Source organism: Falco cherrug, chromosome 5 (assembly GCF_023634085.1).
Source record: "Falco cherrug isolate bFalChe1 chromosome 5, bFalChe1.pri, whole genome shotgun sequence".
Classification (NCBI taxonomy): Eukaryota; Metazoa; Chordata; class Aves; order Falconiformes; family Falconidae; genus Falco; species Falco cherrug.
Genome location: NC_073701.1, coordinates 24585998 through 24608965, shown reverse-complemented (window position 1 = coordinate 24608965; position 22968 = coordinate 24585998). Strand labels below are relative to the sequence as shown.

Sequence of the window (22968 nt, the reverse complement as noted above, 5' to 3'; positions counted from 1 at the left end):
TGCAGAAACCTGTTGCAAGCACCCAGTCATCGTTAATCTACTGGAAATAAAACTACCAGCATTTGAAATTCAGGGATTGTGGGTCCTTGTCTTAATGCGGTGCCCATTTAAGTTTTGGAGAGGCATTCAAACCCTAAATGTGTAAACAGGCTGTAGGAGCTGGAAAGAATTTGCAGTCTATTTAGTTAAAGTAGCCTGTGAATGATGATTATTAATAGCCACAAATGGGCATACTTAAAGAAGGTAAAAATGGCTCTTGGGGAGTCTGGGCTGTAATTACAGCGAAGTGTTTGTCTTTTGAACTGCAGGGCTAAAGATATGGCCACTTTTTTTTTTTAAGCTATATGTTCACGGAAGACTTTTCTGAGGTTGTTAAGGTATTTCAGACAAAATAATGTACCTGTTGCTTCATGTGCTGTTTTCAAAGCAGTAATAAAGGCGTTACAGCTTTGTACGGATGCCTTTAAGGTTCCCTAATTTTATGCTAGAATATGTAGTGTTAGATTTTACTGTTTTCTTCCTTTCTTACTCTTTTCCTCCCTCTCACAAATTTTAGTTTTTGAGTTTGTGTGGTGGAATAAGCAAGATGATAAAGTAATAATAGACAGTTATAGTGTTGGTAGAAAGAAATAACCCAGATTTGCTGGCTGTAGGATTAACTTGTACTCTGAAGTATGAAGGTTTTTTATTTTATCCATAAAGAACTAATAGGCAGCTTAATTGAAGATCTTTTAAACTGTGGGCTTCTGAGTGGATTTCCACACATACCCCACACCCCCCCCCCCCCATCGTATTATTTGTGTTATGATTTAGGTTATTATTCTCCACTTCACTTGAGACTGGACAGGTAAACTACATGGGAAATTTCCGTTGTGCAAAATTTAATGTTATTATTTCATGTACCTGTGTTGTATTCCTAGATCTATGCTGCACACTGTTTGATTATGATATTTGGCTGACTGAGTATTACTTCCATATGTGTTTTCAGTATGTTTACATTACCTGCATTTAATACAGGTGATACATTCCTTTCTTGGAGACTTGGGACATAGACATTGTTGTCACTTGATGTAAAAAAAAAAAAAGTTAAAAGGAAGTGGTGGTATCTTTAAATTTTCTTCATGTTTTTTCATATTTGTTTACATTTAGTTTATATATGCACAATGTTAAAATGTTGTAGACTCGTTTGTTTCAAATGCTGTCTGGGCAAATCTCTTAATTTTGCATGAAGAGAAGTCCCTGAACTTCTGCATACCACTGGAAAAGTTTTACAACTTCATTGTTGTAAAGAAATAAACTACTTTATGATATCGTATACTATCATGGAATTAAAATATTGGGGGGGGATGGACTTGTCTATTTTAAGTCTTAATTACATGATTAATAAAGACAGCAATTTACTCTGACCTAGGTCTCAGCCATTAGTTTTGCCTAAGGCTGTTGTCTTGTGTGTTCCAAATACACTTTAAATGAATATGTCAGCTATCTGGTAGGACACATACCTTTTTAACTATTCCACTAGCTTAGTTGGGTTTCCTATAGCTCCTCAAGCTGAGATGCTATAGGTCAGCAGCCTTCCTGCTTGAAAAAAATAATACCCAAACAAAACAAAAAAACCCAAACAACAACCTTGAAACAGAAAGCCAAACTCTAGTTCCTGTTTCTCTCTCTTCATTGAAGCTAAATATTAGGAGATTTTGTGTTCTTATCTTTGCTTGTATTCTGTAGAAGGATCAAATACCTTTTTTTAAATTCACTACTACCCTGTAAAATAGACAAGAGTGATGCTGATTAAGCAGGAGCAGTTTCAGTGGAGGGTCACAAAGATAGTCAGGTGCTGGAGTACCTGCTCTGTGAGAAGGAGCCGAGGCAACTGGACTTGGTCATCCTGAAGATGATGTCTCACTTTGGGGGGACCTAACAGCAGCCTTCCAGGGCATATGAGGGAGTCAGGCTCTTCGCAGTGGTTCATGGTGAGAGGATTAGAGGCAACAGGCATAAATTGAAACAAAAGGTTAAGAATGATGGAAGGAGAAGCTGTTTCAGTGGTGATAGGCAGTGGAACAGGTTGCTCAGAGATGTTATGCAGGCTTCATCCTTGGAGATAGTAGAAACCTAGCTGGATACAGCCCAGAGGAACTGTAACTCAGTTCATGGCTGACCCTACCTTGGCCAGAAACTTAGATTAGAAACCTCCTGAGGTCTCTTAAAGCTTGAATTCTCCTATGATACTAGGAAAGCTGAAAACATACTGGCTAATAGGGTGGTTTGTGTATTTTTTTGTATTTATATACAATTCCATTTTAAAATGGTTTCTGCCTTAAGTGACATGTGACTTTGTTCATAAGTGTTATGGAAAAATGACAGCAACACTGCAGGATGCTGGGTGATGGTTGGACCCAGATCCTTTAACAGTGAGAAGCTGGCAGTAGACTAGCATATTTGAAACCAAGAATGTAATTAGGGATTCCAAATGCTGAACTGAAGTGCCCCTGCCATGTGATCTTTGGAACAGGCTCAAGAGACATGAATGAGGGTTGTGTCAATAGTGAGAATTCAAGTGGTAGCTGATGTGATTCAGAACTTCCTTCAGTTAGTCTCCTTCATTGGCTTGGCTTTTTCCCTGCCTGTCTTTACATTCTGTTTTGAGACTTAATTTTCCTCTGGAGCTGGGTCCCGATTGCTTTTACAGATGTTTTCACCAGTAGGATTATTGCTAGCAACTTTATTTTCCAGATCTTCTTTTGAACTGGAGAAATTAAAGCAAAAGGGATTAATATACTGCATTTTTTATGTTGGCGTTGATTCAAGTGATTTCATCAAGACTTTTTCTCCTAAGTGGATATGAGAAGAGACTGAACACTACCATGGAATAATTGAACATGACTTGGTTTTGTTTTAAGATTGTAGTTGCTAGACTCCATACTGGTCACAGAATTTACTACCAGTCTTGAAGTAGCATGAAACTGGTCCTTATATGAGACTCTGGCAACAGAGTGAATAAGAATAAAGTTCTTGTTCTACACAGCGTGCTAGTTCCTTTCTCCAAATGTATTTTAGCCCATTCTTTTTCAAAGGGAAGGAAACAACAACTCTTCACCTCGAATTGTTTTACCCAAAGAGAGGTTGTCAGAATACACTGCTGGAAAGCACTTGAATACTGTCATAGGCTATTCATCTTGTGGTATCTTTAATCTGTTGAAGTTATGGAGTAGAGTAAGATCATAATCTTAGGTCACAAGCACTGGAAAATACTTTTGGTATGAAATTTGATTCTTCTGGCATGGGATTTTAAAAAGCAGTAATGTTAGAACTATTAAGATTGGGTCACATTCTGCCTGCAAAAGGATACTGACTTATTATCAATTATTTGTCCATAGTTTTGAAGTAGTGAGTAGTACCAGCCAGATCCAGGTTATCAAGCCTTGTCCTGCCTGCACCAGGGAAGTGATCTCTTGAGAATTTCTAATTTGCTTGACAGCTCAACAAGTAAACTTGAAGCAGATTTGAAGTGTAACCTGGAAAACTTGATCAGAGTGCTTTGACTAATACTGATAACTAAGGTATAATGAATTCAGAGCTCTCACACAGTTTGCAGAACTCTGTATTTAGGTGGTTGTTATTGATGTTTTGGCTCTGGTGCCCTACCTTCCTACCTAGTTATATTTAATCAAGGAAAAGGTGCTAACTATTTAAGCAGGTTCAGGATAAAAGAGAAGAAAACATAATAAATGAATAGATAAAAGAATTGTAATACATAAGCCTCTAACTCTTTGTCAGGGAAGCAGTGCCTTGAAACTAAGCAAGCCAACTGCCTAATTACCATAGGATTATTTTGTATGCAGATAAATTCTTAGCTATAGATAAAGCATTTCATAATTATCTTTCAGCATTATAGTCCCCTGGCTAGAAAAAAGGGAGTAGGTTTTAGGAGGGAGAATCATCTTTAGCTCCTCTGAAGTCTTAAAATGACAGGTAGGTTTTAAAATAGAAGGTGAAGTTGAAATTTGTGCATCTCTTTAATTACTGCTTTTTTACTTGAGAACAGCAAATGATACAGCATAATCTACTACTTGTTAGCAGACCTGTTTAACCTACTGTTATTTTTTTCATTAGGTATTTGAAAAGGTTCAAAGTGATGAAAATTAAAGTACTACGAAGCTGGTGTCGTCAGATACTGAAAGGCTTACAATTTCTACACACGCGTACTCCTCCCATTATTCATAGAGACTTAAAATGTGACAACATCTTCATTACTGGCCCCACTGGATCAGTCAAGATTGGAGACCTTGGTCTGGCAACCCTGAAACGAGCTTCTTTTGCCAAGAGTGTGATAGGTGAGCCTCTCCTGTTTTGGAGGCTGGTGAGCCAGCCTATCTGTTTGGGAACTTGAGTCTTCTAAGAGCTATTCTTGAAAATACATTTTCAAAGGTGCATGGTCAAAGCCTGAAAATACGTAGGCTTTTTTTCTTGACTGTTGAGGTCATTCTGTCATCCTTGATAAGATTACATGTTGAAATTTTGGTTGTGTTTTTGGTATTTGTATATTAAGTACTTTGGAACAGAGGTTCATTGCCCTGCCTGACAGTTTAGTGCAACATTGCTGATAAAACCACTCTTGACTACATAAAATCTCAAGCTTTATTATGATACTTCTTCAGTAATGTACAAATGTATTTTGGTGACCAAACAAAATTTTGATATTTAGTGTAGCATTAATTATACAGCCACCTTTGTTGTTGTCACCAGTGTTAAATATTAAATCTCTTAGACTTTGTGAGCAATCAGAAACTAAGGTACATTAAAAAGTCAATATAGAGATATATATTATATCGCAGTTAGACTGTGGTATAATGCCTTACTTGGGGAGTCTATAGAATGTGGATTTCTGCAAGTTGGGAGGATGTGTTGAGGAAGTATTGCCTTACACTGACTCTGTTCTTGTGTATCCACTAAAAACCTTTTCCAGAAATTGTCTTAATGGAACTAGTATAGTCTTTATTGTGAATTCTTGAAAGAGTTGGTTTTATCAGCTTTGTTTTTATAGTTGGGTGAATAGACTGCAGGGAATGAAGTTGCTCTCATTCTTGGTCTTTAGAGTTTGTTAAAAGGCAGTATTACTCAACAGTCCTGTGTTAGATTCCTGGATGAGATCAATGGTGTATACCTGTAAATTGTCTTGCAAGCTGTTGATGAAATATTTCCTGCTTAACCAGAGTATTAATAGGAAAGAAAAGTTTACAGTGTAAACAAAAAAAAAACCCAACCAAACAAAAAACCCCAAAACCAAAAAAAAACCAAAACCCCAAACCACCACAAACAAAACCACCAAACATTTTTCTTAAGCATACTAGTCTTCTCCATTGGAAAATTATCACTTCATATCTAGCTATCTGTTAATGGTTAGCCTTTGGATAAAAGACTGCAATTACATTATCTTTTTTTGATTTAGTGTGGTGAAAACAAACAATGTGGCTATAGAATGGTCTGTAAACTTGAATCTGGTGTCTGCAGGAAGTAATTCTGTGCTTAAATTTACAAAAAGCAAACTTGCACCTCTGGCTTTAAGTAAATTTCATACAGTGAAGTCCCTTTGGTTACAGGGGGGACGCTGTGATGCTTCTCTGGGCAATAACTTTCTGCGCACTATTTAAATGGGACTTGTTGAATCTCACGCTCTATGCCTGTAACTCAATCTCTCTGTATTTCTGAGTATTTTTGACTGTAGGATGTCCCTCACTAATGCCTGTATCTGCAGTAGGCCTATAAATATACTGCAGGTGGGAAGGTAAGTATATGAAGAAAAAGGGCTGTGGTGAGTGGCCTTTGCAGAAAATTACTTTTTATCCTTTTTTTATGAAGATTTTTGTTTGCAATAGAGTTTTTCATTGCAAGGCCTTTCCTGAACCTTTCTACTTCAAAAAGTAGATGGAGAGCACCAGGTCAGAGACTAGCTGTGGGCTCTTACCAATACTACTTCTTTTGCAGCAGAGGGCAGTCAGGTAATTTTTGAAACAAGGTTTAACGTGCCTCCTTCCTTACAGGGAGAAGAGGTAAGTGACTTAACTCTCCTTAGTATTTGGTTTGCAGCCTATGGCTAGTCTATGGTTTTCTTCTTCTTATCCCCTCCCTTCCATTTGACTGCAGCCTGATCCAGTCTGTTCTGATATTTCAGTTAACTAACAGACATAAAGGAGGAATTGCATCAGTTGTTTCATGCTGTTCTTATTCCATAAAGGCCTTGCAATGGGAGACTCACAAAGTATGTTGATGCAACAGAGTGACTAAGGGTTTCCTCCCTCTTCTTTTTGCCTCCCACTTTCTCTTGTCTCACAGGTCTGCCCATCCGCTTCCCCCTGCGGTGAGTAACGCCAGCAGCCTCTGCTCGCTTTGAGACATTTAGAGTCTGAATCGTTCTTTTAATTTAAGGTACCCCAGAGTTCATGGCCCCCGAGATGTATGAGGAGAAATATGATGAATCCGTTGATGTATATGCTTTTGGGATGTGTATGCTAGAGATGGCCACGTCTGAGTATCCTTATTCTGAGTGCCAAAATGCTGCGCAGATCTACCGTCGAGTGACCAGTGTAAGTTCCTCCCCACTACTGATTCTGAAGCTACTAGTATTAGCAGCAAAAGAGTACAGCTGAGCAGCATGGTATTGTGTGGGTGGTGAGGGGAAGAGAAGCTGATTAGAGGATTTTGGAGGAGGGGTGTAAAGTTATAGGATGGTTCAACTTACCAAGCAGTGAGTAGCCTGTAAACTATGTGAATGTAAATAACATCTTGCATGTGTTCATACTCTTCTTTCAGTATCTAAGAAGGTATTGCATAGGGTTTAAAAAAAAAAACCCAAACAACAAAACACATTAGAATGGTAACAGATTGTTTTCTAAGCCACTGGGGGGATGGTGGAAGTATTAATCTTGAAGATTAGTTGGTAACTTTGTTCTCTGAAATAAAGCTGGATCACAAATTCAGAGCGCTTTGGCTTAGCTGCCTGCCAAGGCAAATAATAAATTGTTACCTAGAGCAATTTTAAGGTAACAGTTTACTGAATTCCAGATGGCCCTGGGCTGCTGTGTTGGGTGCACTTCTTACAATTATGCAGTGGAAATACTTGATCAATAGCAGGAAGGTATTCCACTCTGAAAAGTGTTGGTAAGTGTGGTGGTGGAGGCATTGGAAGTGAAACCAAATAAGGCTGAGAAGGCAAGAGAGAGATTTCAGTTTGCCCATCTGACTAGACTAAGTGGAAACTGTAGAACTGTAGTACTGGGAATGCTCAGAATGGTTGTGGCTAAATGTACTTCATGATCGCTAAAACAATGTTGTGAAGACCATACACCAGTGCAGTAAAACACTGCACATGTTCAACATTCTGATCTAAATATTCAGAACGAATAGTGAGGTGGCTACTTGGGGAAGTAGAAAACTTGCTATTTTCAGAATACCTATGTGGATGTGCAAAGGGAGAGAAAAAAACCTTACCTCTTTATTTGGTCCATGGATGAATAAATTCCTGTTCATCTTGTTGTGTATATATCTTGGAGAAGTTGAGGATTTACTAAACAACTTGCTTTGCTTTGGAAAAATAAATTTCTTGCATTCCTGATGGCTCTCACTATAAAAAGCAGATATAATTACTGATGTAGCAGATGTGGAAGGGTCTTCATGTCAAAACAATGAATTCTGAAGGAAGGCTTGGTGAAATGAAACTATCTGTTGTTTGAAGTGGAATATTTGAGAGGCACAGAAGGAGGAAGAAAGAAGGGATAAATGTGTTTTTTTTTTGAACAGATGTTAGGCTAAGTTTTTATCCGTATATACAGGTATACGGTGTCTTTTTTTTTTTTGCATGCTGGTGGGCTTATCTGTAATTTTCTAAATGGAGAGGAAAAACAAGTGTGAAGTCTAGCCTTTGCTTACAGCATATTCTGTTCTGCAAGCTATTTGGATCGGTGAAAGAAAACTAAAGTATTGTACCACTAAAACTGTTTTGGTAACTTTTGCTGTGCTTATGTATGTGTCTTGGCCAGAGCTAAAGAAGCATAATTTGGATGGGCACTTTTTCTCAGAACAGATACCGGATCTAACTGCCCTGCCTATTCCTTAAAAAGTACTAGGAACTGGACTGTGGTGAGAATCAGCTTTTGAGACAAGCTCAGGCTTGGAAATCCCCAGGTCTTAAAAAGCTGTCTTTTCCATGGTCTGTGAAGTACTTAATAATTGGAAAGCCTTGTAGGGGCTTGTGGGGGGACAAACTTATCTGGAGACTTGCTAGGGTTCAACTTAGCACTTGTTTATTATGCCTGAAGCTTTTTCCCCCCCACTATTTTTGGTTGAGTGTTGAAATTCTAAGCGGATCAGAAACACTGGTAATTTTTTGGTTTGTCCAACACCACCTTCTACTCTACCCTGCTGCTGGTGGTTCATAGATTGAATTTAAAGGTTGATTTCCGCTCCCCCCCCCCCCCCCCCCCCCCCCGCTGTTTCATGTAGTGCTCGAGAGCTCTAAAATGTACCTTAATATGAATTCAAGGAAATCTTGTTTTCTTTCAGAAGAAGCAAAGGACAGGAATAAAATGACATGTATATTTATCTGCTTCTAGGCAGAGAATGAAAGGCTACGTGCTTTGGTATAATTGTGTGTGTTTGTTTCATTATAGTTGCAAAGCAGGTTGTTTAAAACAAAACAACCCACAACCAACCACAAACTAAACTTGAATAACTTTAAAAGGAAGGCTTTCAGTAAAGAAAGACAAGGTTATCTGAAAATAAAACACAAACCTATCTTCACTGATAATGTGGAATTCAGTGTTTCCTCTATAATGAGGAAAGCAGAACCATGTTATGAAAGTGAAATAAAATACTTTGCATTCTGTGAAAGCTCTGTGAGCCAATGTGAAAGAGACATAAAACTTTCTGCCCTTGTCCCTCTTGAAGTAAGATTTTTCTTTCATTTCAAAGGAGACTTTAGATAATGTCTGCAGTTATGGGTGAGGGTTGAACCAGTTGAGAAATTCAGTATCTAAAAGGACAGTGTGTGAAACATCAATAACAGTGGAGTCAGAAAACTTTCTGTTTAAGTGACTCCAACAGTACTCACCAGTGTCTTTCCTTCTAATGCACGTTGGAAGGTAAATGTGGTTTGTGGAAGATGTTTAATATTTCAATTTCAACCCCTTAGTTTGCTGCTTTCCTAGGCATGTTTAGGAATATTTTGAGGCTGCAGCTGTAGTCCTGCTGTGCCTTAAATGAAAGGATTATTTTCCCTAGATGAATACCTACACAGAGACCAGAGGGAAAGACAATAATAATAATGGTCTTCTATTGACAGTCCTGGAAGATCATGCTATGTGGGAGCTTAAAAACCACTGAAACCCCAAAGGCAGTAAGATTAAAGTGTGCAGCCACTCAGTGCAGGTGGTATGTATCTAAATTCAAGTAATTACCTGCACCCCCTCTGCAGTAACTGTTTAGAAAGCAGAGTTGCTCCATTGGCTTAAAGCCTTGATATTGCTTGGGATAAAAGTCTCTGTAAAAGGTGTCTTAATGCCCAGGGTGTCCTCTCAGGTCTGGACTTGGTACTACTAGCTTACATTCTTTTATCCAATTTTGGCTATGCATCGGTGGTTTCTTGTGGGGTTTTTTGTTGTTAGGCTGGCCTTCAGCTGCATTGTGTTTTGACTTAGACCTCTTGTGATGAGAATTGCTCTAGCTGATGCCCAGATACTGCAGCATTGTGTTGGGTGTTTTGCCAGGATTGCTCAGAGTACTCTGTTACGTGTTCTACTCTTACTGTTCAGGGTCTTCCCTCATGGTTGGAAGCAGTTTTCTAATTAAATAATACAATTAAGTGAGCAAAGATCTAGATACCAGATCTAAAGGCTACAGTTCCTCTTACAAGGTTAGACTTCTTGGCCCAGGCAGTTACTGTTCCTTCACATCTTGGATAATGGCACTGCTGCATGAGTCTGCTGTTAGCAAGATGCTTGTCTATATTATCTACATTGTCTTGCTAGGAAGTTTGTTTTTCCTTAAAGCAGTGCTGGGGTTCCTGAATTTTCCCTGGCCCAAGAAACAGAAATGTAATTTAAATTGTCTTTCTGGCTCACTTGAACTAGAATAATTCTTTCAATAGAAGAATCTGAGTAAATGCCTGGTTTATAAAGCCAACTGTCTACAATTTGTAGGGCTCAAGGTGTTACGCAGAACTTACCAGAACTATAAAACTAAGAAGCTGGCAGGAGTTTGACATGAGTATTGACCTTTGTTTGTACTTGCATCCCCCGGCATGCTTGGTCCAGACCCTTTCACCAGCAGTTTCTTGAGAAAGGAAAATGAGATCTGCATGTCTTGTCACTGCATAAAGGAGCCTAGCTTTCCTCTTTGTTTTCATTAAATCGTAACGTTGCAATTTTGTCTCAAACCAGTTTACTTCATTTGAAGCTATCCTCTGTTGCTCTTTGGAAATGGTTCAAATAAATTAGTGCTTAGTACTTAAAGAAATTGCAGTTCCTGGGATTTTTACCTTATTTAGGGGCAACAATACCTCTTCTGAGTAAGCGGTATGTCTCTTCATCTCTTCAGCTGGGACTGAATGCATCCAGTGGGTACTTACTGCTGCCTACTTGATCTTGGGGAAAAACATCTAAGCCTGCAAATAATTGAAAATAAGCTGCACTATTAAGGTAGTCTTGCCTGTTCCTATTGTTTTTTTGTTTTTTCCTCCTCTGCCCTCTTGTGCAGACACAACTGTCTGTGTGATATGCTACTAGATTAGGGAATCTCCCTGCCCCCCAAATTTTTCCCCCAATTCTGCACCGTATCAGAGCAATACAGACAGTTCCAATACAAAACATAATCAAGATACTTAATTCTGTTACATACTCAGTCACACACACACAAAAAAAAAGAGTGTAGTATCTTGATAAAATTGAGGAAGATTTCCCCGTCTGATTTCATTCCTCTCTGGAGACTGGTATTTCCTTGGCCTGTTCCATGCATATTTCAATTAAACAATTTGTCACAGGAAATATTTGAAATGGGTTTACATGTGCATTGAAATGAAAACAGAGATATTTAAGAAATCATATTTAAGATGTCTGTTCTATAATCTAGTTTGTCTGGAAAGCAATGCAGTGAAGGCATAACTAACTGCAGTATCTTCAGCCACTTTATCTCAGCCTCTGGTGAGACCAGTGTAACCCATGCAGTTGCCTCGAAGGCTGGCTTGGTTTTTTTTGTTTGCTCATGTTGCAGTTACCACTCGCAGATGTGGTATAGATATTGATTACTTTTACACTATATTTCCTTCAAGCTTTCTTTTTAAAGCACAGATTATTTTTATAGCTGTGTAGAGAGCCTGATCATTCAATCTCTAATACTTGGATGTCCCAAGTCTTAAATTTTCTAGGTGATTGACTCGTTCAGGGACTAGTAAAAAAGACAGTTTATGGGTTTATTAGGCAGTTTTGTCTCATTCTTGCATATCTACTACTAACATGAAAATCCAAACATGTTCATTGCAAAAGCAGTAAGACCATCCTTAGCTTAAAAGGTAATTAGCTGACTATAAGCAGTAACTTTCTTTTCTTTCACCCCCTCCCATTACGTAACTTACCTTCTAAGTTCTCCTGATGAACTTGTGCTCTATACTTAATTTTCTCCATGTTTACTTTGACAAAGTTGTTTGCAGAGAAGAGACTGAACTTTTGGTGAAAGCAAGGACAAGTGCAAAACTTAAATGTCTGCCTTGTGAGCTGGCCTTATGATAAGAAGAGGAAAAAAAACCACTTTGCATTTTGACTTAAAAAAAAAAAAAAATGTACTAAAATGTTCTACAGAGTGGGCACAACATTTTTGTTCTCTGATCTACAGAGCTTAAAAAGAGGCCCAAGGGAACAAGGTACATAATGAGTAACCTGACTAGGCAGTGTCTAACTGGTTTAAAAATCCTTAATTTCCCTAACTGGTGGGAACTGAAGCTCACTGGTTAGTGTGAAGGTCATGCTTTTGGCTAGCAACCAGGCAGTTACAAAATGCTGTAGTTTGGTCAATTGAGATGAAATTAATCTTTTTTTTTTTAGTGTCTTAAAATTTAGACATCATAATTGTCTAGACTTGTCAACTACCTCACTTTCAGTAGAGATGCAATGGGCAAAATATCCCAGCTCTTTTTTCCTTATTCCTGAGGGGTCCTAGGGAGCAAATATAAATGCTTAACCTTTAGACTTATGATTCATTTTAATGGAAGTGCATAATGCACATTGATGAACGTCCTGTTTTGCTTTCTGAAAACAGTATGTGACTTCTTCTGGGCATATGTAAAACTCTGTTTCTTTACCTTGAATAACTTGATTTCTTGGCCTGGTTCAGATAGATACAGAGATGCCCTTCCTATCAAGCTTTCAAGTGGAAAAAGCATTGCAGAAAAAAGTCAATGGAAAAGTAGGGGGGGAGGTAACCCTCAAACAGAATAAGCAGTCTTGTTAAACCAGATACTGAGACCACAAATCTTCAACCAAGCACAGGAAACAGATTAATTGAAAAACATGGCAAACTCTTGTGTTCATTGAAAGAAGAAACTTCATGTACTTAAGTATCAAATGGAAAAAAAAAATCACTTCAGATGCAGTTCCTCTGCATCATGCTGAATGGACTAAAGAATACTTAAGCTTCTTCCACTTGCCTCTTGTAGCTGTTAACTCAGTTGCAGGCATTTTGCTGGAATGTCTTAAAGAGTGAATAATCTTCCAGGGTGGAGGTTCTGAATTGATGAATCTGTGACAGAAATCTTAGCCTTAAAAATGGAAGATGGGAATTTGAGGTCTTGAAGCATTAGTATCTCAAGAAGCTTTGCATGTTAGATTAGAAGTCGTCTTTAAGAAATGACTAAGTAGAAAAAAGTGGGGATCAGCTTGAACACTGAGATGTAACATGCTGAATGGTTTGCACAGCTAGGGCAGATGGTACCTGAGGTTGGAAGGAAAAAGGCTCATTCAACTGAATTCCTTTCTAATAGTAGCTTATGAGTTGCTCTTAAAGGCATCCGTACTATTCAGCATCAAAAGCCTCTAGATGACAACTAAAACTGTGTTGTTAATAATGGTGGTGTAAAAAAAACTTGGTCTGAAGTGAAAGAAGATCTTTCTTATTTATATTGTTTACTGCGGAGCCTGGAACGTGTCTCTTAGCAATTTTGAATTGGATATGATTTTAAAATTATTGGGAATTAAAAGCCAGGGAAGGGTGTGAGCTTTGGTAGAGTTGCATAAAATCAAGATCTGATGTATTTTTAAAATCTGAAATTCTAAAATTTGGTGGTATTGCAGTTTCCAATGTGTTTTTAGAAACCTAAATAGGTTCATAGAGTACTGAGTTAACAGTGTATGTTTAAAAAATTTCAAAGTTCATTATCCATTAAGGATCAGGCCTTTTAAAACTGTGATACTATTTAATAATGTCCTGTACTGACATCTGTTTAGCTCTTATATTAACAGAGATTAATTTAACAAGAGATGGGAAAGTGACTTTTCTTAGGAACAGGGAGGTGCTAAGTGTTTTTTATAATGCCTGGCTTTGAAGTGTGATAAGAACTATTAACAAATCACTGAAACGTTACTGTGGGGAGACTGGTAGTTTAATGTTATTTGTCAGTGTAGTGCCACTAGTCAAAAATACGGACATTAGGAATGCGTGGACTACTATTTCTTGTCCTGCCAACTGTACTGCTACAATTGCACAGGGTTAGGAATGGGGTAAGTCCAAGACAGTTTTAGTCTTGTGGAAGCTCACAGGGGTGTTGAGTAATAATAAGTTATTTTGAGGTTATGATGTGATTCATAGGCCAGGACTCCACCAAAATCTACATAAACCCTTTATAGTTACCTCCAAGTTACTCAGAGCTGTTGCTAGAGCAGGCAGTGACATGGGGGCACATACGCCTGTTTGAACGCTTTTGTTTGCTGCTGTATGAAAGAGTGGAGGTCACCAAAGTTGAATGTGATTTTGCAGATATAGCTTATTCCCAAAAGTAGAAACACACAATAGAGTAAAATACATGTATAAGAAATTCTGTTGCTTATTATGCATAATGTTTTTCCGCTGAAGAGAAAAGTCTGTTGCTTTTTTTTGTCTAGTGTAAGCATTTGGAAACTTCCTAACACTATGAGCTTGTGTCTTTGTTTTAAGATAAACATCTGAGACATTTTTCTACCTTACCACCTATTACCACCATCATAAACTTTTCTGCATAGGAGCGGTACTTTTTAAGACCGTACTTCAAAACTGTTGAACCTTTTGGTATGTAAATAGAAGTCCTTAAGTCCTACTGGAATAAGTCATAACATAAAAGGAATGATGACTTTTGGTCGTTGTCTGAATTGTGCGCTATTTTTGGTGTTTGCAATGTTATCCTAGGCCTTTTAGTAGGTATCATCTTTTGAGGGCTAGTTCTGGTACCAGATGTATTTTGTAGTTCATGTTGGATCATTCTTTTTAATTCAGTTCAGAGTCCACTAGATGTGTGGCTTTTGAATTACTGTTGCTGTACTTGAATTTAAAGATGAATACCAGATGATGGTTTTCTATCAGAATGGTAACTGATTAAAGCAGAGAATGCAACAAATCTAGTTTGATTTTTTCAAAAATATATTTTCCATACTGAAAATAGAAGACACTTTTAGTACTATGTCCCTGTAGCATTTCTAAATTTATAGCACTGAAATGTGTGTCCAAGCATGTCTGTTTTTTTTTTTTAAAGCCATTTCCAAGCTGAAGTCTCAATAAAGCAGAAGATCATTCAGCTAGTTCAGGACGTTCACCCCTGCATATTCTTGTTTGCATGATATAGGTGGCATCCCTGCTCCTAAGCGTGAGGTTAGAGAACAGTGCACAACAGATTAAACTAATCTTACTTTTACACTCTTGTGCAAGAGCAAAAACTGAAAAGTTAGCACCCGGTGCACTTGATCAGTCAGACTTTACTGTTGTTTCGAACTTACATCCTCATGCTGTGTGTTTCTAAACGAGGCCCTTTTCACTGTTAATGTGCACCAGTATCCTAATTGTTCGCCAGCTAAACACTAAGGAACTGTGTCCTGCCTTGTAGTTACAAAATTTCCTGTTCTAGAGCTTGAGAAGTTTCTTCTATTCATTAGAATTGGTGCAGTTACAGTAGGCTGAGAGTCGTTAATCTACTTTTTAACTGAAAAATTAGCTAGTCGTAAGGGCTCCAGATTCTTAGGACTTCTGAAATAGGTTGATATTTACCTGAAGGTGCTGAAGTACAGTGAACTGTCATGTCTAAAGTAAAAACTTAAGATGCCTGGTGTACTGGGCAAGTCAATGAGTGAGTTGTAAGGCATGGTCTGTATTCAGCAGTAGTGCATAGCATAATCTGTATTTTGATATTGTCACAGATAACAGTGTGTGGGGGGTTTATTGCTTTGTTATAGCCTTTTACTTGAGAGTGCTGGAAAGGATCACAGCCAACGATTTCTAGGAAGAGTTATGGCTAGTTCATGTTCAAACTTAACTGTGTAGAAACAGGAGCAGAACTGTAGCCTACTATACAGGTCTTGTAAGGTTTGTAATGCTTTAAATTCTTTGGCTTTAATAAGTAAAAATGCAGTACTGAGACACTGGCAAAGAAGTTGGTTAAGCAGTCGGTGTCTTGTGACTCCCTGGGCTTGGAGACCAGTTGTAGAGTACAGATGTGGAGGTGACAGTGAGCAGTGATGGCTAGTCAAATGAGGAGTCAGTTTTATTCTTTTCACCCAAGATTATCTCATATTTAAGCAACCTCATAAACTTTAGGAATAAGCAGTTAGTATGGATGTGTCGCTCAAAACACAAATATACCTTCTGTGCTGTGTATAACAACTTTTAATCATGTATGTTTGGGAGCTTTTATTTGCTGTTTTGACTGGCCTCTATTAATGGCTCAAATTGAGAGTACGTGGTAAATAGAGGAGGAAAAGTTTCTAAGTTGTCATCAGTTGGGCTGCAGCAAGCAGGCCTGTATAAATACTACAGTACCTCTGTTGTCCTTTACAATTTGTGAAATCCAGGCAAACGTGGTGTTGCAAGTTGTGAAGACAGCTGGTCTGGAGAAATTTAAGAATGATGGGACTTAAGTTACTTACACACCTGCATTGCAGAGGGTGAGGACCAACTGGTTAAGCTATTTCAGTGACATAGAGCTCTCGAATAGCTGAGATATGAATTTTGATCTCAGTTGAGTTCAAAAGGTGCAATTGCTGGTTTTGATGAGATGAAAACTAGGCCTGTCCTAGTCTAAATAGTGCCTCATGAGCTAACTCTAGCTCACTGAAAGCTTTCATCTGCTCCTACTGCTTGTATTGCAGTAATGCTATTTATTCTGTTGGGATAGTGATCTGGTGCAGGGCTTATTCTGCAGGATTTACTGATTTAATTCTTGGCAGAATTATCAATTGTCCAGGATTAATTGCTATGAAAATACTGAAATCAGAGAAGCTAAATTTTCAAATTGCTATGAAAATACTGAAATCTGAGAAGCTAAATTTTTATGTATTAGATGTGTTGCATTGTTTTAAATCCTGCCCCCCCCCCCCCCCCCCGCAGTCTCAACTACTCTAGCTTGCTTTTTAACAAGAAAGATAAAAGCCATTTTCTGTAAGCAGCCCATATCTCTCTTGAACCGAGTAGATCTTAAACTGAATTCTTCCTTTTCACAATAGGTATTTGATTGGACTGGAATGAGAATTATTGATTAGTTCTGGGTGCGCCCTGTGTGAAATTAAGGACTAAATCTGAAAGATTGTTTCTAGAACAGGCAACAGGATTAAGATGAAGGAATAGAGATGGAAAAGGTGGTGAAATGGTTAAACATGTAGGTTTTGAGAGCTGGGTAAGTTAACTAATAGCAGGTGGTGAAATTTAGGAGATCATGGGGTAAACCAATTTAAATGCCATATGTACCATTGCCTGGGGGGCTTCTTTGAGACTGTGGGGAAGGAGGTAGGACCATTGGCTTGTTTTCCACTGGAATCATATGCTCTGTCTAAATTCCTGGAATTAATGGTTTGTGGCAGCCTGGGACTGGCACAAACTAGAATGGTAACAACTTAGCAAAAAGAAAATGTAGAGACTTTAATTACTTTGTTTGTGTGATTTGACTTTGCTACTGATTCTATTAGCCTCTGGACTGCAACATTAGAACATTTGGTTTGAGAAGATTAATCAGTTACAGCAGATTTCTTTCAAGCTCTGCTTTTATAGCACCTTTGGAAAGAACCAAGCAAGAATTGTGGTTAGATTGGGACAGGTGGACTCGGTGCTTGTTAAAAGCTGAAACATTTAATGTTCTTTGCAGGTCATGTGGTGTACCCCAGAAAAGTGTAGCCTTAATTACCAGTGCAAAATGTTAAGATTTTTATTCCACTGAAGTAGATTTGCTTTGACTGCAGTGTGTCTGTGGAGATGTTAATCAACAGTTTATTTCTTTTTTGGGGTTACAAAATGTCCTAGCTAAGTGGTTGGAAGGCCAATCAACATAGCAGGATCTTTAATGATCCCTTTTCCCTTGACTCCTCTAGAGATTCACAGCTGGTGGAGAGGATTTCTAAAATGCTCAGTAAAAGATCTAAAAGTATTGCTTTTGCAACATTGATGTCATGTGATATAATAACAACACTAGGATAACTGTGGTATACTTGAGGAACCAAGTATGCTCTTTTTGGCTGAAAAGTGATCTTGATTTGAAATTGAATTTTATCACAGTCTATCATCACTAGTTGGTCAAAAATAATTTCAAACTTCAGAATGGTGTACGTGGTCTGTCTTAGCATTGTTCCTGATGTCCTTCCAAAAACACACAAAGCCCCGAATTGGACAAGTCATTTTCATTTAGTAAGCAAGTTTTATAACGGCTGTTTGAATCTAGATACTGGGGGGGGGTTGAAACCACCTTGGACTTCAGGTTTAGGTTTAAAGTCGAGCAAAAGACATTCAAAAATACAACTCTAGATTATTTGTGTGCATGTGGTGTAAAACAAGCAGCAATGTGGTTTTCTAACTTTGTCGAACAATTTGAAAATTACCTTCAAATACCTATTCCCTTACATTAAGGACCTAGTAAAAGGAAAGCAGATGATGTTGCCAATGGTAGCAGAATGCAGTTGCCAGGAAGGAGGGAGGTGGAATCTATTATGTTATCCCAGTGCAGACTTGTGTGTTCTGTTAGGACTAAATTGTAGTCAGCTGTATGTATAATTTCTGTAGCTCCATGGAAAGAGGAGAAACGGCAGCTGTATTTAACCCCCTGTACAAAACTAGTACCGGCAGCCTTGGGTCAGAACAACAGGGCGACAGGCCTGTTCCCCTCTGCTTGGAAGTGTACTTCAGCAGCAGGAGGGGACTGGGTGGTGATCCTCCATGCAGGCTTAAACCTGGGTGGAGAATAGGCAGAGCAGCCAGGGGGAGGGGACGGGGTGTGGGGCGGGGACATGCGGGAAGGAAAGGATCCCTGCACTGCCTCTTCTTCCCCCGCCTTGCAGTTAGCTGGGCAGGCCCGAAAGGGCACGCTTACCTCTTGGCTTTTACCGATTCTTTCAATTCTGTTCAGTATTTGAGTGGCAAAAGCAGATACTAAGCTCAGATCACGGCAGCCTCATGTACTGGACTTGGAAAAGTAGAAGAGGTGTCAAACAGAAAACAATGCTCCCTTCTAACATTGATGTCTGCTTTCCTTCCGCTGTGCGTTAAGTCCACAGCCTAGTGGATTCCCATCGGAAACTAGCACTTAACTAACTCTTTGGTGTGTGCGTGTGTCTTTTCCTGATGGATTTTACAAAAAGAGAGATCTGTCCTGTATTTGTAATTGTTAGTTCCCACTGCTGCTGCTCTCACAAGGATTGTGTTAAAGAGGTAAGTAAGAATTTCAGCTCTGTAAAGTGTGTTTAGCCACAGCAAAGGATTTTTGGGGGTGCATCAGAATTCTTGAAGAATCTGTTGGACTGTTTTACACTTGCATAGCTTGGGTCTTCAGCTTTTAAACTTGACTGTACTTTTTTCCCTGTAGTTTTCAAACTGTCGATTAAAATCCTGAACAGCAAGGCTGGAGCACTTGCTACTTCTGCTATTTTCCACCTGTGGTGTTACTCCAAATTTAACTATTTTTTAAAATTTGAGATTGAGGGTATGTAACACCACCTCTGTCTTCATTTTGGTTTGGTGTAAAAGTTACGCAACACTGATTGTACTTTATGTAGTAAATGTTACTTTTGTTATCTCTTGCATTAGAACAAGATGTTAAACCACTGACTCAGTAGTCTGGTGATCTAACTGATGCAAAATACTACATGTTTTTAGGCAAAAATTGTGAAGAGGAGTTCTGGGTAGCTTATACTTTGGTGTTTAAAGTAACTTGAAAACCTAGTGTTTTTAAGAATACCTAACTTGCCTTTAATGGATCAAATAACCATATGAATGTGGATGTTGAATTTTAAAACACACTTTTTTCACCTGATGAAATTCTGATAAAATAACAAACTTCACCGTATCTAAGATAAGTGAAATATGACAGCTCTTCTTATGTGTAACGTGAAGACTGTTAAGATAAGTATTTAGTTTTGCATCAGTTGCGCTTTGGTGGTACCTACATATATGCCCACATTTTAGAGGTGCTCTCAAAATTTAAGTGTTCAGTGGGTTTAAAGTTGGCACTTCTTTCAAAAGAAGCTGTTCAGCCCTTGTTAGCTATTGTACTATCGCTTTCTTTCTATAAGCCTGAGAGCTAGTGCAGCAGTGTAGGGAGCCAGACTGGGGACCTTCAGCTCACTGGAAGTAGCAGCAGACTTTTTTGGTTGGATTTGTTTCAAGCCTGATGAACACCATGATCTGGTTCATTGTGAAGTTGTATGAATGTATGTGCTGGCGACAGGGAGGAAGTGGCATGGCTGTGGAAATGGGAGATGGAGAACAGGAGACTTGCTTTCAGCAGCCGTGCCAGTTCAGGCTATTTTAGGTGGTAGCTTGAGAAAATGTTGATGCTTTCTTTGCATGCCTGCCTGTTATACCTGTCTACACTTTTTTTTTTCCTCTGCAAGAGCTCTTCCTTTTATTTTTTTTTTTTTTTTTAGAAGACTCAAGAACTGCTAGTGAGGTTCAGGTGTTTAGCTCTTATTAAACTGCCATGGGGGAATTGGACTGGTAAATTAAAAGATGAGTTGTCTTGTGATTGACTCTTCTAAGGAGTTTGGGGACCAGGAGAGGCACATAAGAATGTGCCCATCTTGCAGTAAGTGTGGTGAAAACCAGGAAATCCTGAATGGCTTAGCATGTACTTGAGTGGCTTTGGGTGCAGAAAGTAATGAATGTATGCTTGGCTGCACAGCTCATTTGATCTTAAGGACACATGAAGGTTATGTGAATTGCAGGGCCTGGCGTGGCCTCACTGGTTTCTCTGTGATGGCCAACGAAGGTGCACCCTCAGTTCTGCCTAGGATGCCTAGGAAAGGGTTCACTGATTTATTGATTTCTATCATTCCTAGTATCCTCTCTCTTGTTATGTAAAATAGTTTGATATTCCCCTAGTGTTTGGAGGACCTAAAAAAAATATTTTTTTTTAAAAGTTGATGGTACTTAGGTGGCCTGGACTTCAGTGTAAGGGGTACTGTTGGCTTTAGGCCCTACTGTGAGCTTCTCTCAGATTTTCTGAGGAGCAGATAGGAACATAGAAGCTATGCTGGAGGAGGCTGGTGGGAGCCTCTGTAAGATGGCCCTCATAGAAGGACCTGAAGATTTTGAATACGTATTTAATTTCTTTCAGGGTAGCAGACTGAATTACTGATTTTTAGAAACTGTTCTTAGCTTTACCTGTTCAGGTTTAATGCAAGAACAGAGCATGTGATAGAATAGTTAACATGAAAACTCATGTTCTGGCTTTATGTTAGTATTTTGCTGTACCAGTTGTCTTACTCATCCTAGCTTTTACTTTTTCTGAGATTGCCACAGATCTGACATCTTCCTTCTGCTGGCACAGTGTAAATGAACATACACACAAGCTGCTGTGCTGTGTCTGGGGCTTGAGCTGTTTAGGAGATGCAGATGTTTTAAACTTTAGCAAATTTGGATACAAATATATACAATAAGCAGTTGAATAATTATTGCTTAGATTATATATGTATGTGTATATAGCATAACGTTTAATTATGTATAGGAATATATTTCTGCATGTATGAACCTCAGCTCCTGGGGCCATATTTTAAGCTTGGTCATAATTAAAGGTGAGTGTCTGTGACTAGTCTGCTATAGGAGCAAAGACACATACAAACAGGTACTTGATGCCAGTAATAAACACTAAAACATGTTTTATAAATCTCTATAGAATGTGAGGCTCTGCGATGTCCTGCTAGGAAGCTGGAGATTTGTGATATGACCTGGTTAAAGTATATTGAACTTGCCCATCCAAACTTTGATCTGGTGTCTTAGCAGCTGAGGCATTGATCTCCAGAAGTCTTAATGTTCAGTGAAGCTTTTAAAAGCATTAAGCTAATGTTAACTGACAGACTGTGTTTCAGGGCTTATTCTAGTCACAATACACTCTTCAGTTCTGTGAATTTGAACTGCTGGAATATCGTAAGAGCAAATTTTAGAGAAAAGAAATAGATAACCAGAATGGTGTTGTAACAGGAAGGTTTTTTCAAAGTGAAAACTTTTTTTTCTTACAGGATTTATGTCCTTTTAAAAATTTGTGATATAATACCTATGTAAAATGTAGTGACAAATACCTCTGTTCTTTGCTGAAAGACTAGACTCAGTGCTTCTCCCAGACTTGTGTTTGCATCAGTTACAAGTTGACGTTGACTGTGCCCTCTCCTGGAAGAGTGTGGTAGAGAATATTTTAGGTAGCGGACATATGGAGTCAATATACTGCCAAGTCTGGCCAAGTGGGAGAAAATGATCTAAATGTAGATGGAAATTATTATGGTATAAAGTCTCTGTGTTCAGTTAAATGAAGGTCTGTGGTTGCAAAGGCTCTGGTTCAAAGACTTGAACTTTTGCGTTTCAAGACTTATTTTCTGCTGGCAATAGAGGAAGGGGTGTGTGTGTGTGTCATGTCTTGATGTCCCCATTAGGTGGGCAGCAGTATTATGTAGGGTATTGGGAGGAATACTTTCTGGTTAGACATGAATCATTATACTTGTACTGCTACTACATTCATTTCTATACTTCAGATCCTGTGTTTTTCACTTTGTTTAGTTGTGATTTACCAGTTGCACAGGATCAGATGTATCAAGTGTATGATTTCAGGTTTGTTTGGCTTGAAAACTCCTAATGTAGCAGTTTGAACAGGATGTCTTTACGCTCTCTTGGTCTGTGGTCTTAAGTACAGAATTTGAAGCTAAAGGCTGAATCAAGTAAAATTGAATGCCAAATTGTCCCCAAAATAGAGATTCTGACCTTGATTAAGTGATGAAACTTGGCGCTCTGCCTGTAGTGTTGCAGAATTCCCAGGTGGTCATACCTCACAGCCTGTTTGCTTTACTGATCTGAGTAGCTGATTATACTTAAATTTTGTTTTGCTCGCTCCCAATGGCTTTAGTGTGTATTGGAGAAGGGATTGCCATGTGTTGTTGAAGGGCTTTTGTAAAGGTCTGTATTGCTAAGCTCATTTTCCTGAACTCACGACAGTAGTGATGCAGGAGTGTGGTTTGGATATAGTAGGTGTTCTGGGGAGAGCTAAGCTACAGGAAAACGTTGTGCTTTTTAATTTAACTTTATTTTTTTTAAACATTGGACATTTAATGATCTAGTCAGATCATTCTGGGCTAAAGTTCTTGCTGTAAAATCAATCTATGCCAAAATTACTGCATATAATGGCATGTTGGAAACATTCTGGGAAGCAGCATCGTGTAGGTTCATGCGTTAGTGTTACATAGGAATCATTTTCTTCCATTCTTAGTCCAGTCTGTGTAC

General features: G+C 38.6%; 1 protein-coding gene across 12 annotated transcripts in view; it reads left to right on the top strand.

Annotated features, from left to right (window-relative positions):
• Positions 1 to 22968, top strand: part of WNK1 (WNK lysine deficient protein kinase 1) — a 104824-nt gene that overhangs the window by 35488 nt on the left and 46368 nt on the right. For all 12 annotated transcript variants that reach the window (XM_055711643.1, XM_055711642.1, XM_055711640.1 and 9 more), the window contains exons 3-4: positions 4117 to 4337; positions 6430 to 6587. In XM_055711643.1, the coding sequence (XP_055567618.1) occupies positions 4117 to 4337; positions 6430 to 6587 (379 nt within the window). The remainder of the gene's footprint in view (positions 1 to 4116; positions 4338 to 6429; positions 6588 to 22968) is intronic.